Source organism: Heteronotia binoei, chromosome 10 (assembly GCF_032191835.1).
Source record: "Heteronotia binoei isolate CCM8104 ecotype False Entrance Well chromosome 10, APGP_CSIRO_Hbin_v1, whole genome shotgun sequence".
In the NCBI taxonomy this organism is placed as follows: domain Eukaryota; kingdom Metazoa; phylum Chordata; class Lepidosauria; order Squamata; family Gekkonidae; genus Heteronotia; species Heteronotia binoei.
The window spans coordinates 79,863,045-79,878,532 of record NC_083232.1 but is presented as its reverse complement, the minus strand read 5'-3'; the positions used below and the strand labels follow the sequence as shown (position 1 = coordinate 79,878,532).

The window sequence follows — 15,488 nt, the reverse complement described above, 5'->3', positions numbered from 1 at the left end:
CATTAACTGCTGCCCATGTAAAAATATTTCTCCAAATTATACACAATTGAAAGGTTTTTGTCACTATCATTGCATGCCCTGACCAAGAAGAGTAATACATTTGCCTTCCCACAAGGCTCTTCCCACAAGAGAGCCAGTTTGGTGTAATGGTTAAGTGTGCACTCTTATCTGGGAGAACCGGGTTCAATTCCCCGCTCCTCCACTTGCAACTGCTGTAATGGCCTTGAATCAGCCACAGCCTCTCGTAGGAGTTGCCCTTGAAAGGGCAGCTTCTGGGAGAGCTCTCAGCCCCACCCACCTCACAGGGTGTCCTGTTGTGGGGGAAGGAGATAAAAGGAGATTGTAAGCCACTCTGAGACTCTGATTCAGAGAAGGGGAGGGTATAAATCTGTGGTCTTCTTCTATGGCTGCCATGATAAAACAGCTTCTTATGTGAATGTTTCAGTGCACAGATGAAGCTAAGCATGGAAGTCCTAATAAAGGAAGCAGACTGACATAATAGGCCTTACTGAAACTTGGTGGGATGACACTCACAACTGGAATATTAGGATTCAGGGGTACAACTTATTTAAAAGGGACAGGCAAATGAGAAAGGGTGGAGGCATAGCAGTATATGTGAAGGAGGTATATACTTGTGAGGAAATATGTGAATCTGAGCATGGCAGCTCAGTTGAGAGTCTCTGGGTAAAAATAAAAGGAGTAAGAAACAACAGTGATATTATTGTGCAGGTCTGCTATAGACCACCAAATCAGGCAGAGGATTTGGATGGGATACTTCTACAGCAGATTGCAAAGTTCTCCAAGAGAAGGGATACAGTGATCATGGGAGATTTCAATTGCCCAAACATCTGTTGGAAGTCCAACTCTTGCTAAAAATGAAAAGTCAAATAGATTCCTGACTTATCTTGCTGACAACTTCCTTTTCCAGAAAGTGAAGAAGGAAACAAGGGGATCTGCTATCTTGGATTTGATTCTCACCAAGGAAGAATTGATTGAAGAAGTGGAAATAGTGGGCACCCTGGGCAGTAGTGACCGTGTGATTTTGGAATTTACGGTCTTATGGAAGGGAAAAGCTATATGTAGTCAGACTTACAAGTTAGAACTATGCTGGGTAAAATCCCATGGTCAGAGATACTTAGGAGGAAGAGGGTTCAGGAAGGGTGGGAATTTCTTAAAAGCGAAACACTGAAAGTTTTAGAACAAATAATTAAACAGTCGGTCCTGGAACATTTAGAAAGAATGGATGTGATTACTAAGAGCCAGCATGGTTTTCTCAAGAACAAGTCATGTCAGACTAACCTGATCTCTTTTTTTGAGAAAGTGACTACCTTGCTGGATCAGGGGAATGCTGTAGACATTGTTTATCTTGATTTCAGTGAGGCTTTTGATAAAAGTTCCACACACTATCCTTGTTGACAAGTTGGTAAAATGTGATTTGGATCCTGTTACCATTAGGTGGATCTGTAACTGGTTGACAGATTGCAGCCAAAGAGTGCTTGTGAATGGTTCCTCATCCTCTTGGAGAGGAATGACAAGTGGAGTGCCTCAAGGATCTGTCCTGGGACCTGTTTTGTTCAACATCTTTATCAGTGATTTGGATGAAGGAATAGAGGGAATGCTTATTAAATTTGCAGATGATACTAAATTGTGAGGGGTTGCAAACACAGAAGACAGAAACAGGATACAGGATGACTTTGACAGGCTGGAAAACTGGGCTAAAATCAATAAAATGAATTTTAACAGGGATAAATGTAAAGTTCTGCATTTAGGTTATAGGATGGGGGAGACTTGTCTTAGCAGTAGTATGTGCGAAAAGGATCTAGGGGTCTTAGTGGATCAAACGCTGAACATGAGTCAACAGTGCGATGCAGTGGCTAAAAAGGCAAATGCAATTTTGAGCTGTATCAACAGAAGTACAGTGCCCAGATCACGTGATGTGATAGTATCGCTTTACTCTGCTCTAGAGTAAGGCCTCACCTGGAATAGTGTTCAGTTTTGGGCACCACATTTTAAGGATATAGATATGCTGGAACGGGTCCAAAGGAGGGCGACGAAGATGGTGAAGGGTCTGGAGACCAAGTCCTATTAGGAAAGGCTGAAGGAGCTGGAGATGTTTAGCCTGGAGAGGAAGCGGCTGAGAGGTGATATGATCACCATCTTCAAGTATTTGAAGGGCTGTCATATAGAGGATGGTGTGGAATTGTTTTCTGTGGCCCAGGAAGGTAGGACCAGAACCAATGGGTTGAAATTAAATCAAAAGAGTTTCTGGCTCAACATTAGAAAGAACTTTCTGCTCGTTAGAGCAATTTCTCAGTGGAACAGGCTTCCTCGGGAAGTGGTGGGCTCTCCTTCCTTGGAAGTTTTTAAACAGACGCTAGATGGCCATCTGACAGCAATGAAAATCCTATGAATTTAGGGGGAAGTGTCTGTGAGTTTCCTGCACTGTGCAGGGGGTTGGACTAGATGACCCTAGAGGTCCCTTCCAACTCTATGATTCTATGAAAGAGCTTTTTCAATGGCTTCAACAGAAAGAAGAGCCCTCCACACTCATCTCCTTATGAATCATATTTTCATGAGGGGGAAACAGTTTAAACACAGAGTTCTATATGCCTAAAATGCCCAGAGCTCTGAATGATTTTTTTAAACTTCAGGATGGTTTTGTACCTTTATCTTTTTAACCAGCTTATTTTCTTCTTCATCATCCGTTTCTGGGAATTCATATATTTTAATTTTGTGCTCTTGAATTTCTTTCATTATCTGTAATTAAAAATATTTGTTAATACAAGACTGAAACGATGATGGGACATGCTTATGGAACAGGTGGTGTATTGCCTTCTTTCATCCATGAGTTACACCCATGGTATTTGGAAACATAAGGCTATGCCGGAACATGGATACGACTTCTCCCTTCCTTTTCAATTAATGCTCCAGAAGATCTTCTGAAAACCTTGGTTACACAAGTCATTTCTCAGACAGCCACACACTTTTCAGTAAAACATCCTCATTCACTTTAGCACAAATTATTCCCTGTTAGTTTGATGAACATTTTACTCGGCTTCAGAAAGATCTGCTGCCGCTTAAAACATACCTCAGAAGTACTGATCTTGTTTCAAGATTTTTTAAAACTTAAGCTGGCTAATAATTATCCAAATGTGAACGTGCAAACTGCACTGCATATACAAAAATTGTGTAACATTCATGTGTGTCAGCCAAACACTTTTTAGAGTCGTGAGAGTCACCATTCCAACATCATCCCTGACTGCAATACTGTGGGATGCTGGTGTTAAATACATTTGATTCCATTATGCTTAAGACCTCAATCGCCCTGGAATTGTTTCAGGTTTCTATACGGAGACCACCACAATCAAGCGCATGGTACTATTTTTTCAACCATAATTACATTCCCAGTACGCCACTGCCTTCAGAAAAAGTAAACATTACAGCAATGACTAAGTATTACTATGTGGCCAAATTTTTCAAGTCCCCCCCCCCCCCCCCCCCGTCTAACAAGCCTTTAATTACAACCATCCGGCACAAATCTGACAATATTTCAGACACTCTGAAGACTGAAGACCTGTCATTTTCAACTTACATGGAAAGAACTAGCATTTTTATTTTTGAGATAAGATCAGTGAACACATTTCCCATGTCAGAAGTTGTATTAATGCTGTTTGTACTCCTAGCCTCAGGGAAAAAAGTCAGCTTAACACCACCAAAAATACGTACTCTCTTGCTGAAGAACTATAAATTATCTCCCGAGTTTAAAAAGTCACTTCAGGATTAAAAGTTCAGTTGCTATACATGAGCAAACATTAAGCTTTCGGTTCACCTGTTTTTTAAACTGTTGGCATTCCTCAGGTGTAAGTGTGTCTGCTTTGGCAATAAGTGGAATGATATTCACTTTTTCATGTAGGCGCTTCATAAACTCAATATCCAATGGTTTAAGTCTATTTAAAAAGGGAGGCAAAGCAGCAATTTAACACATATAACTTCAAAACCAAGCAACAACAGACATGATGTATTTTTGCAGTTTCAACTTATAACACAAGCCAAACGTCTTTAAAACATACACAAAGCAATCTATCATGATGCTTAATTTTTAAAAAAGAGCTAACAAGGTTAATGCAGCAATCAGTTTATTTATTTATTTTATTTATATCCTGCCCTCCCCGCCGGAGCAGGCTCAGGGGGGCTTCCAGTTGTAACTGAGTAAGAAACAAGAGAGCCTGGAAGGCTACCTAGCAAGTCAGTTTCAAGACTGAGGGCATCTAAAAAACAGCTTGTGAAATGGTGGGCAGAATTAAGTACTGCCTCAAGTTGAAAGTCCTACTGGGCTAGTGAAAATGCAGGAAGTAGCTCCTGGGATCTCAACCTGTTCTGTCTGTTCTGAACACATGCAATGCAAAAATAAGCACAATTCATTTTCAAGACACTTGTGCAGTGGTTCAAAGAAGATTCTTATTTTATTGTAGACACATGAAAACCAAGGAAATGAAATCTGGAAATGAAACAGCCTATTTAAAAGGGCCAAACAGGTCCGGTAAAGTAAAAGACTGAACACTACGCCATAACAAAATTCCAAATGAAGAAACAGTAAGTCTTATTAACAAATAGGTGGCTAGTTAGGCTATTTTCTGTTTTACCAGAGAATTTAACACTGAAAATTCACTGTTACATCTTTTTTTTTCTAAGGAAGCTTTCAGTGAGAGTACTGCTCAGCTTTCATCCTTGACACCAGTCAGTTCATTTGTTCAGACTTTGCCTTACTTTATGTAAGTTTAGCTGTGGGTTTGGAACTGAATGCAGAAATGACAAAGCTAAGTCTATCTGGCAGAGCAATGAAAGCTCTATGATCTAGGTATATATTTACAAATGGAGGCCAGCTTTCTGTCCCCCCCCCCCCGAGCATTTATTATTTCCCCTCTAGTCTATTTAAGATTCAGGAACAGAAACTATTATACCTGCTGACAAATGTCATTCATAATCTTTGAATGTGTGATATTAGCAACAGTACGATTCAAGCATGGAAATCTGGACCCAATGTGAATGAAATCGGTCCCATCTATTTGTACTCATGTACCATACTGAGCAACTATTTTGACAAAAAGTTTAGCTACCCACAAAAGTATTTTTTGCTTGACCTATAACAAGAAAATATGAACAGCACGCACTCATAAATAAGGGTGCATGTGTATGTGAGGGAACAAAACTTGTCAGGATTATATTAGTTTAGGTTCTGAGCCCCAAAAGTGCTAGCATTTCTATTTTATCCATACAGACAACTTCAACTAATGATCTCCTCCCCGTACCTTCATACACACTTCACACAGACTAATCTTAATACAGTGCTAGCTGGGACAACAGTTTCTCTCCAGGTTTCATTCTCCAGCATACTCAAGGTCTAGAATCAAACATAATTTAAGTCAGAAGTGAGCCCAAAGGGCAGGAAGAGGAAACAGTAAACCAGTGACCTGTGCACTGTGAAATTAAATCACTGGCATTAATAATGAACTGAAGTTCCTACATGCCTTCTTGAATTTAATGAAAGGAGAATTTATCTTTTGGAATAATTGATCCGAGGTGTTCCAGAGGTCATGAAAACCTAAGGTAACCAAACAAGAACACCAAGAAAATGGTTCTTCTTAAATTTAGTGCAAGGCCCTTTTTCTTATATTTTAAAAAGAGGAATTGTGTTATTTAAGAAGTCAGATCCAGTTTGTAGCCTTGATGCAGAAACAAATTGGAGCTAGCTGGTTATGAATGCCTGTGTTAATGGCTAGAAAGGGATGAGAAAAAAAGTTACGTTTGCTACTGACCCATGTCCTGAAGGAGCAATGAAATATAAGCAACACTGCACTCTGTTGTCTGGCATCTGTCGTCTGTTCACGCGGGATTCTGCATTGAGATAGTCTTCAAACTTACTGTCAATGTAGTCAATAACAGGCTGCCAGCTAGAACATGCATAAATATGCTTTTAAAGACCAGTCAATTGACATTTAGCATCTACTCCACCAAAGTTACTCTGCACAGTGTTAAACAGTCTGCATACAAACACTGCTGATAATATTGTTCACAAGCAAGATGAGTGGGGTTATTTTCAGAACTAATTTATTTTTCATTTTTAACTTGACTATTTTTATATTTTATGCACACTTTTTAAAAATTGTAAACAGCTAAATTAAACTGTGCAATTGCATTCAACTGGGTTTAGATAAGTTAGGAGTAAATGTAGGAAGCTGGTACAACATAAAACCTGGCACTCATCTGTGGGCTTAGCAGCAAGTTGCCAGATGCTGGTATGGAGTCCTCTGCTGTACTGTACACATTCCAGGGGCTTCTACCCTGCCTCTGCCACCTTCACCACAAGCAAAAATGTACCCCTCTCATTATTATAGCTGATACTGTTATGATTTCCAGCCAGAGGAATGAACAGCATTGCACAAGACTGCTCTTCTCCCATCCCAGATTAAAAGAGGCACTGGTCCTTTAAAGCTTGAAAGAAGAGAAGAAGCTGGGCTGTATTCTTCTGGCTAGAAACACAAGCTCAGTGGCTGAAACTTTAAGAAATGACTATGCCATGAAGGCGCCTTGGTGGCAAGGAGAAAAGAAGATGATGATATTGGAAGTGGTGCGTATAGAAGAAAGACGGCCAGGAGGCAGAGGGGTTCTCACCCCTTATTGACTAAGGTCATGGGGCAATTCAGGCATATATTAAAACTTACAATCACAACAAACAGCTAATAAACAGTCATACAGAAGACTGCTTTCACTAGATGCTGCTTCAAAGACAACAGAATACTGTAATAATATTAAAATAAATGTTTTAAGTACAGTAACCAAAGAAACACTCGACACAGTATGTCAGGAGATATGTGATATTACTGAAGTAGGTGTAATTTAGAGTCATCTCCTTGGCAGCCAAACAACCATTTCAAAGCTAGTCAAAGCAAAACTAAATTTTAATGGTTTTAAGTGACATGCTGGGGCAACATAACAGGGTGACAGAAACAATGCAGAATTCAGCCTTGCTTCAAAAGAATTTGAACATTCCCCATTATTTTAGTGGTCACAATACTAGAAATTACTTACCAATTGCTATTATCCACTGCATCACCAAATCCTGGTGTGTCAACTATTGTTAGTAGCAGCTGAACACCCCCTTCTTTAATTAGAACCTTAGACTGTTCAACCTAAAAAAAATTCAAGGAGATAAAATATTTCTCATGCTTGAATATGAATGGCATTTCTTTACTTAAAGAACAGAAGCAAATACTGCATTGCGTCCTGAATGGAATAATTTCAGTGCTTTATTTTCCCAGTGGTACTGAATATGTTTGCATCTAGTGGGGTGCATTCTCCTTCTATCCCAATACACCACCAAGCAAAGCCATCTCCCAACATAAGCGGCTCTTCCGCCAAGTGGAAGGAGGAAGGCTCATAGGAGGATGGCTGGATCCACCCCAATGTTCTTAAATCAGTTTGTTCCATGTTCTCTTTCTACTTCTGCTGGTTGAGCCGCCTTAGAGCATTATGCCAATTTGGAATTCTCCTGGAGAAGTTGCATTCCCACACTATCTTAAAAAACATTTAGCAGTAAGCAACGCACTGGAAAGATCAACAGTGAGAGGTGTTGAATGGGGACGTCTTTTTTGAAAATTTATGGAGCACCCTTTGCTGGAAGAGTGACAATCGAAGCAGGACTTTTTAAAGTTGACAGCCTGCACATCGGGACTCCTTGTGGAAGAAATTTCATGAATTATGTTTCGTATTTTGTATATGCACTTTATTACATAGTAATCTGTCACTATAACAATTGAGTTGTGTATATTGTGGTTATCAGAAGCAGCAAAGACCTGTGCAGGTAAGTACTACATCAGCACCAGAAGTGTGAAAATCCTGCTTATGACCAGTGTTCCCTCTAAGCTGAGTTAGTGTGAGCTAGTTCACAATTCTTTAGCTTCCAGATCATAATTTTTTGTCTCAGCTCAGGAAAAATGGCCCTAGAGCAAACTAATTCATCCAGTAGCTCACAACTTTAATGCCAGTAAAACTTTAATGCCAGTAACTCGCAACATTAATGCCAGTAGCTCACAAAGTAGAATTTTTGTTCAGAAGACTCCACATTGCTCATGACCCAATCACAAGTTTCCAAAATGTCATGAAGCATTCATTACTTGCAGTGTTTCATCTTCACTGCTATATAAGACAGAAGCTTGGGGGGGGGGGGGTGCCACTGAAAAAAACAGTTCCGTTTTGGGTGATTTTAATGGTATGAGGGCAAGGCATTTATCTTCCAAGTTGTTGGCAGTCCTAGCTATAAGAAGAGGAAACATTAATTTCTGTCTTGAGCAGTCTTCATAAAGGTAGGAAACAAACGACGTAAATGACTCAAAACTGATGTGGTTAGAATTGTAAACAAAGATCTGTATGTGCCATGCTTATACAGGGGCACAGAAAAGCCCACAAAAACATGGCACTGGGTATAGAATTCAACTTTCGTGGCAACTCCTGCATTCCCTAATGTATACTGGAATGTGTTGGCAGTATCTGCTGAAAGAAACCAGAGGGGTAACTGAACAAGATTTCCACAGGTGTGGCTAGTGTAGTCCTTGGCTAAGACCTGCGCAACGAGAATTATGCAATTCTGCTTAACCTGCATAGTTCAGACTGTCTTGCTGCAGAATTTCATAGTCATGTTTTACAAAGCATGGAGTAGGTGAATGTCTTTCTTTTTAATGCTCTGAGTAGAAAAACTGAAGCAGCCCTGAAGGCTTTGTAAACAGTGGCTGTCAGTTTATAATGTCAGAGACAGGCTTAACAATTTAGACAGAAACTTAACTTTCACTGGATGCCTCTTATTGTAAACCAAAATGAAAGCCACCTTATTTTCAAATCTCTCTGATTAAATTTGCCCTCCTTCCAGTCTGCTTCTCCTTCATTCTCACAGGAAACACACAAACAGAATTCCCCTAACTTGTCCAGAAAATGAAGAATCAAACTTAAAGTGTTTGGAAAAAGTTTTAAATTCAGGTTCTCTCAGAGAACAAGACAGCAACTTGATGTGTGTTCCAGAACAAGCACATATGGCTGTAGCAGGGCTTTGTTGACTGTTTTTTTTTCTGGTGAGTACATTAGTTGACATAAGCACATTTATCCCCTGGCATACAGTGCAATATTACTGCACAGCTAATCCACTCTAAATCAATGGGCTTACACCAAAATAAATCTGCACAAGATTCCTATGTACAATAGCAGCTTTGAGCACAATGCAAGGCTATTATCTGAGTCTACCAAATTCTTCAGGAACATCAACATGAGAGATTCCACCAATTTTGATATGCTACATATACAGCTTGAATGACGTGAGAACATGATCATATCTTCATCACATTTGTTTATCATTTGGATTTTTATCCCGCCCTTCCCTGCACCCAGGGTTTCACAACAGATTAAAATTACAGATAAAATAAAAAAAATTCTACAGTTTAATAAATCAACATAATTTAACATGCCAAAATGGCTCATAGGTCTATAAAATGCCCAAGATTTTCAAAAGGTGATGGGCAAACCCGCTTCCCCCTCCCCACAGTTACTGAATAAACTAAGTTGGGGGTGGAGCAGGGGAGGGCAGAATGATGCGACACTCATCACATCAACCAAAGGCCTGGTGGAACATCTCCATTTGACAGACCCTCGAACTGAAGCAGATCCCACATGCCCTGATCTCACTGCCCTGCCAGAGCCTCTGGCTGAGGCTAAATAGATGTCCTTAGGGCTGGGGACCATCAGAGGAGCATGACACTCTTCAAGGGACGTATCAAGACTCGTGTCCATGAGCACTTGTTCAAAACCATCCCCACCATGTTCTTTAAACATTCAATGTGCTTCCTAGATTATTACTCAAAGGCAAGATGGACAAATCAAGGTTCCCCATAAATGTTATGACTTGGCCTCCCAGTTGATAGATATGAGAAAATAGGATTGAGTGAATTTTCTGTCAACTGTGCTGCGTTTCCTCTATGTGCTAACTTCAACATTACAGATTATGTCAATTTTCTTGGTAATCCTCAAGGTACTTCTCAATTATATTATCAACATTCCTTCTAGCACTCAATTAATTTTTCTTACTATTCTGAAGGTTCTTACAGATCATTAAATCATAAAAAAGGCAATTAAGCTAATTTTCAGAATAATGTAAAAAGGTTATTTTCCACACAGGGGGGAAACAAGAAGCTATACCAGTTACTGTGAACAACAAGGGTTCTTCCCAAGTTCAATTTTAAGGACCAATTAATTTATTACAGTATGCGAGGAGGAGGAGGAGATTGAATTTATACCTCACCCTTCACTTGGAGTCTCAGAGTGGCTTACAATCTTCTTTCCCTCCCCCTCCCGGCAACAGACACCCTGTGAGGTAGATGGGACCGAGAGAGCTCTTTTGGGAACAGCTCTGAGAGAACCTGTGTCTGACCCAAGGTCATACCAGCAGCTGCATATGGAGGAGTGAGGGATCAAACCGGTCCTCCCAGATTAGAATCCACACACTTAACCACTACACCAAACTGACTCTCCAATTTAAAGTAGTCTTAAGCATGATGAGCTGAATCCAGCCAGGTTTTCCACTCAGCATCACCCACTTCCCCTTCATGATACAGGCCTCAACCCACATGACTTTTTTAGATGCAGATCCCTTTGATTCTCAGAATAGACTCTTTGGGTTGTCTAAGAGGCTGCCTCATTCCTTTCTCACCAACAGAGAAGCTGGCTGGATCCAGGCCAATGACATCACTGCCTTAAGCACACCTTCTCTGATGGCCATATGGTGGCCTGAATATGTGAAGGACAAATAACTATACCATGCATATTTTCCCAAACAGAGATAAAGCTTGCTTTAAAAACTGCAGCTTCCCTTAGACTGTGCAATCTGAAGAATTCCTTTGAACAACCAGTACTTTTAAGTGTCAGAAATAATAATGTTCTCCTTGTCCTTCTAACATGTTCAGTAATTAGCTTAATGCAATGTCCAGCGCAAAGTTCAAACTAAAGTTCATCAAGCACATTCCTGCTGCTCCATTTAGGGGTTTTTTTCTTTATTAACTTTAAGGAATTTGTGCGTCCATACATGGTCAAATTCTCAGAAAGTAGCACCATCTGGAAGAGATCCAGAAAACAACTGTAAACCAGTGTCAATCTCCGTTAAGAATCCAAATGAATCCTATCTAGATTTAGATATACTCCTAAGGGATTCAAGGAAAATAACTTAGCTCCAATAGTGGAATTTAAAACTTTCCTCAACAAATGTATTCCAAATGGTTATTTTCTCATGCACTGCTGCTAAAGAGGTCACACAGTATTATGCCAGATTCTGGAAAAATCAGAGTTTCCTTGCCTGTTCACTCATTTCCTAATGCACAGCACATTCTCTTGTGACCCTTTAAAATAATTCAAATAGTTGTTTCAAAAGACATGGGTTTGCACTGAGGATGCCCTTCCGCGAAAGCAATTCCACACAAAACTCAAGAATTCAAATCACCTTAAAATAATAACGCAAACTCAATTAAGTTACAAAGATGTCTGCCTGTAACCTGCCTCAACTTGAAATAATGCTTTAAAAGTACTTTCAAATTCAAGTACTTGGAAGTGTTTTGTATTCCAAAACCTCCACCTAATTCCCAGGAAATGAGCAGATACTAAAGGGCAACCAAACTAAGGGTGGAAAAAAAAAATGCAGTTTGCAATCCTTTTAAAATATATTTTTCTTCTTTACCAAATGCAGCTGCTGCAATTCCGAAGGCGAGACCCACATAAGAGAAGATGGGATTTTTAAACTCTCCCCACCTCCCTTCATTTTCCAGCCAAAAGCTGCCACTCCCAAGCTGCTTTTCCCCTGCTGGGGAAACCCTTACAAACGTCTATATTATTTGTGGTTTCCAGAGATCGAGACACTGCTCCAAAATTCATCATGAGGGCCTGGCAAGAATTTTATTTTAAAATATTTTACTTTGAACAAACTGAAATAGAATACGTTTTCAACACAGTTAAAGCTGTGGAGTTCGTATTTTTCTTGTTACTGTCTTGTCCATCACTGTACTGAATTACATTAGCAAGGAAGAGGAATACAGGCTAAACAGGAAAGTGAAACAGAATTGTCAGACGTCCAAGGTAAACAGAGACGGGGAAGTGCTCTCTCTTCCAGTTACACCAACCTGCCTCTTCAGGAGCATGCAAGGGTATCAGATACCAGTATCATCTAGTAATTAACTGCATTTTAAAAAACTGTGCAAAACTGATTTCAAACAATTTTTATTAGTAACATGGCAATATATTCAATTTCTTATATCATTAATAACTACTTTTTTTTAATCCCATATATTACTTTCTACCTACCCCTCCCCCCTTTACTTGTCCCCCGCCGATGTACTAAATTCAAAACATCATTTTAAAAGGTACCCCTAATTAATAAGAACCAAAGTTCATATCTTCCCCCCACTTATACTTAATCATTATCAAAGATTGTCCAATGTCCTTTTATTTTCCATTTTTCTACGTATCTTCTGAACTTCTTCCACTCCATCTTAAATACTTCTAAATCATAGTCTCTTAAAGTTCTTGTTAACTTATCCATTTCACTCCATGTCATAACTTTAACAATCCAATCCCATTTCTCTGGTATTTTTTGTTGCTTCACAACTGCGCATACAATGTCCTAGCAGCTGAGAGCAAGTATCAGATTAAAGTTCTGTCTTCTTTTGGAAATTTTTCCATTTATAACCCTAACAGAAAAGTCTCTGCAACTTTGTTAAATTCATATCCCAAGATCTTAGAAATCTCTTACTGAATCATCTGCCAAAACATTTTAGCTCTTTCACAATCCACCACATATGGTAGAAAGAACCTTCATGCTTTTTACATTTCCAACATCTGTCTGGCATCTTGTTATTCATCTTTGCCAATTTTTAGGAGTTATATACCATCTGTACATCATCTTAAAACAATTTTCTTTGATATTCTGGCATGTTGAGAGTTTCATAGAGTTCTTCCACAAATATTCCCAAGTTTCCATCTGTATTTCTTTATTTACATTAATTGCCCATATAATCATTTGAGATTTTACTACTTCATCTTCTGTAGACCATTGTAAAAGTAATTTATATACTTTTGAAATTAATTTATCATTGTCTCCAAGCAGAACTTTTTCCATTTCAGTTTGCTCCTTCCTTATTCCTTCAGTTTTAATATCATTCTCCACCAAGCTCTTTATTTGTTGCATTTGAAACCAATCATATTTATTATTCGACTCTTCAGCAGTTTTCAGTTCTATTTTGCCACTTTGTATTTTTAACAGTTGACTATATGACAACCACTTTTCTTCCCCTATCTCAGCTGTTATTTTTATTACTTCCGCCGGTACTATCCATAGTGGTTTTCTGTCATCTCCATACTTCTTATATTTCATCCATGTACTTAACAAATTATTTCTTATATAATGGTGAGAGGAAAAAACCGTCCATCTTCTTTTTCCCATAATACAAATATGCGTGCCAGCCAAATTTATTTCCGTGACCTTCCAACACTAAACGTTTTCTGTTTAACAGCGTTATCCATTCTTTTAGCCACACTAAGCAAACTGCTTCCTGATATAATCTTAAATTCAGTAGTTGAAATCCACCTCTCTCTTTTGCATCTGTCAAAATTTTCATTTTAATCCCTGGTTTCTTCCCGGCCCACACAAATTCTGAAATTTTTCTTCCCCATTTATCAAATTGTTTACTATCTTTCACAATAGGAATAGTTTGAAACAAATACATTATTCTTGGTAGAATATTTATTTTAATTGCAGCTATTCTACCCAACAATGACAAATTAAGCTTGTTCCATTTTAACATATCTTCATCCATTTTATGCCATAACTTCGCATAATTATTTTTGAACAGATCAATATTCTTCATTGTTATCTCCACCCCCAGATATTTAACCTTGGAGGTGACTTCGCAGCCCGTTAGTTTCTGCAATTCTTGTTGTTTATTTATCTGCATATTTTTACAAATAATTTTTGATTTTTCTCTATTAATACAAAGTCCAGCCAACTCCCCATATTCTTGTATTTTAGCTAACAACAAAGGTGTAATTTGTATGGGGTTTTTATTTATAAACATTATATCATCAGCAAAAGCTCTGTATTAACTAAATCCTTTTATTCTTAATCCTTCTATATCTTTTTCTTCTTGTATCTGCATCAATAATATTTCAAGAGTCATTATAAACAACAATGGTGAAAGTGGACAACCTTGTCTAGTACCGTTGCTGATTTTCATATCTTCTGTAAGATCTGCATTTATACATAACCTTGCGCTTTGTTCAGAATATATTGCTTTTATCATTCTTATAAAGCTTTCTCCAAGCTCCATTTTTTCCATTACTGCAAACATAAAGTCCCAGTTTAAATTGTCAAATGCTTTCTCTGCATCTGCAAAGAATAATGCTACTTCTTTTTCTGGATGTCTTTCATAATATTCTACAATATTTACAACAGTTCTAATATTGTTTCTTATTTGCCTTTTGGGAAGAAAACCTGCTTGATCTTCCTTTATAAAATTTATCAAATGCTGTTTAAGCCGTTCTGCCAGGATTCTTGTATAAATTTTATAGTTATTATTTAATAGCAAAATTGGTCTATAATTTTTTACATTCGTGACATCTCTATCTTCCTTAGGTATCAACGAAATGACAGCTTCCTTCCATGTGTTTGGTATTTTCCCTTTCATTCTTATCGTATTCATCAACTTCTGCAACTTTGGTATTAATTCCTCTTTAAAGATTTAAAAAATTTTAGTTGTATACCCATCTGGCCCAGGTGCTTTTCCATTTTTCATTGCGTTGATTGCTGCTTCAATTTCTATTTTTTCAATTGGATCATTCAAAACTTTTCACATATTTTCAGTTAAGGGCTCTATTCTTACCTTTTGTAAATATTCATCCATCTTCTCCTTTATTTTAACACCTTTAAATAATTTGGCATAATACTTAAAAAATTCTCTTTTTATTCCCTCTTGGGTAACCACTTCTCTTCCATCTACCACAATTTTATTAATAATTTTACTTCCCCTCTTTTTTTTCCAATTGCCAAGCCAAATACTTTCCTGGTTTATTTGCTCCCTCAAAGGTTTTCTGCTGCAATCTTTTCAAACTCCATTCCACTTCTTTAACAAATGTCTCATTTGAGTTTGTAATATTGTAATTTCCCTTATAATTTTCTTTTCCCCTGGCCTTTTTCTCAACTCCCCTTCTTTTTCCTTTATCTCATTTTAAATGTCCAACATCTGTTTCTCTTTTACTCTTTTGTCCTTATTATTCAAAGTAATCAACATTCCTCTCATTACTGCTTTATAAGCATCCCAGACCGTCTGAAAATCTATGTCCTCTTTGTCATTCATATGGAAAAAGGCTTTAGTTTCATTTTCTAGGTATGTCGCTGTTTCTTTATTCTG

At 38.2% G+C, this 15,488-nt stretch overlaps 1 protein-coding gene across 1 annotated transcript in view; it reads right to left on the bottom strand.

Moving 5' to 3' along the window:
• Positions 1 to 15,488, bottom strand: part of SEPTIN7 (septin 7) — an 86,002-nt gene that overhangs the window by 30,276 nt on the left and 40,238 nt on the right. The window contains exons 4-7 of the mRNA XM_060247727.1: positions 7,090 to 7,190; positions 5,817 to 5,951; positions 3,830 to 3,947; positions 2,665 to 2,757 (exon numbers count right to left, since the gene is read on the bottom strand). Coding sequence (XP_060103710.1) covers positions 2,665 to 2,757; positions 3,830 to 3,947; positions 5,817 to 5,951; positions 7,090 to 7,190 — 447 coding nt within the window. The remainder of the gene's footprint in view (positions 1 to 2,664; positions 2,758 to 3,829; positions 3,948 to 5,816; positions 5,952 to 7,089; positions 7,191 to 15,488) is intronic.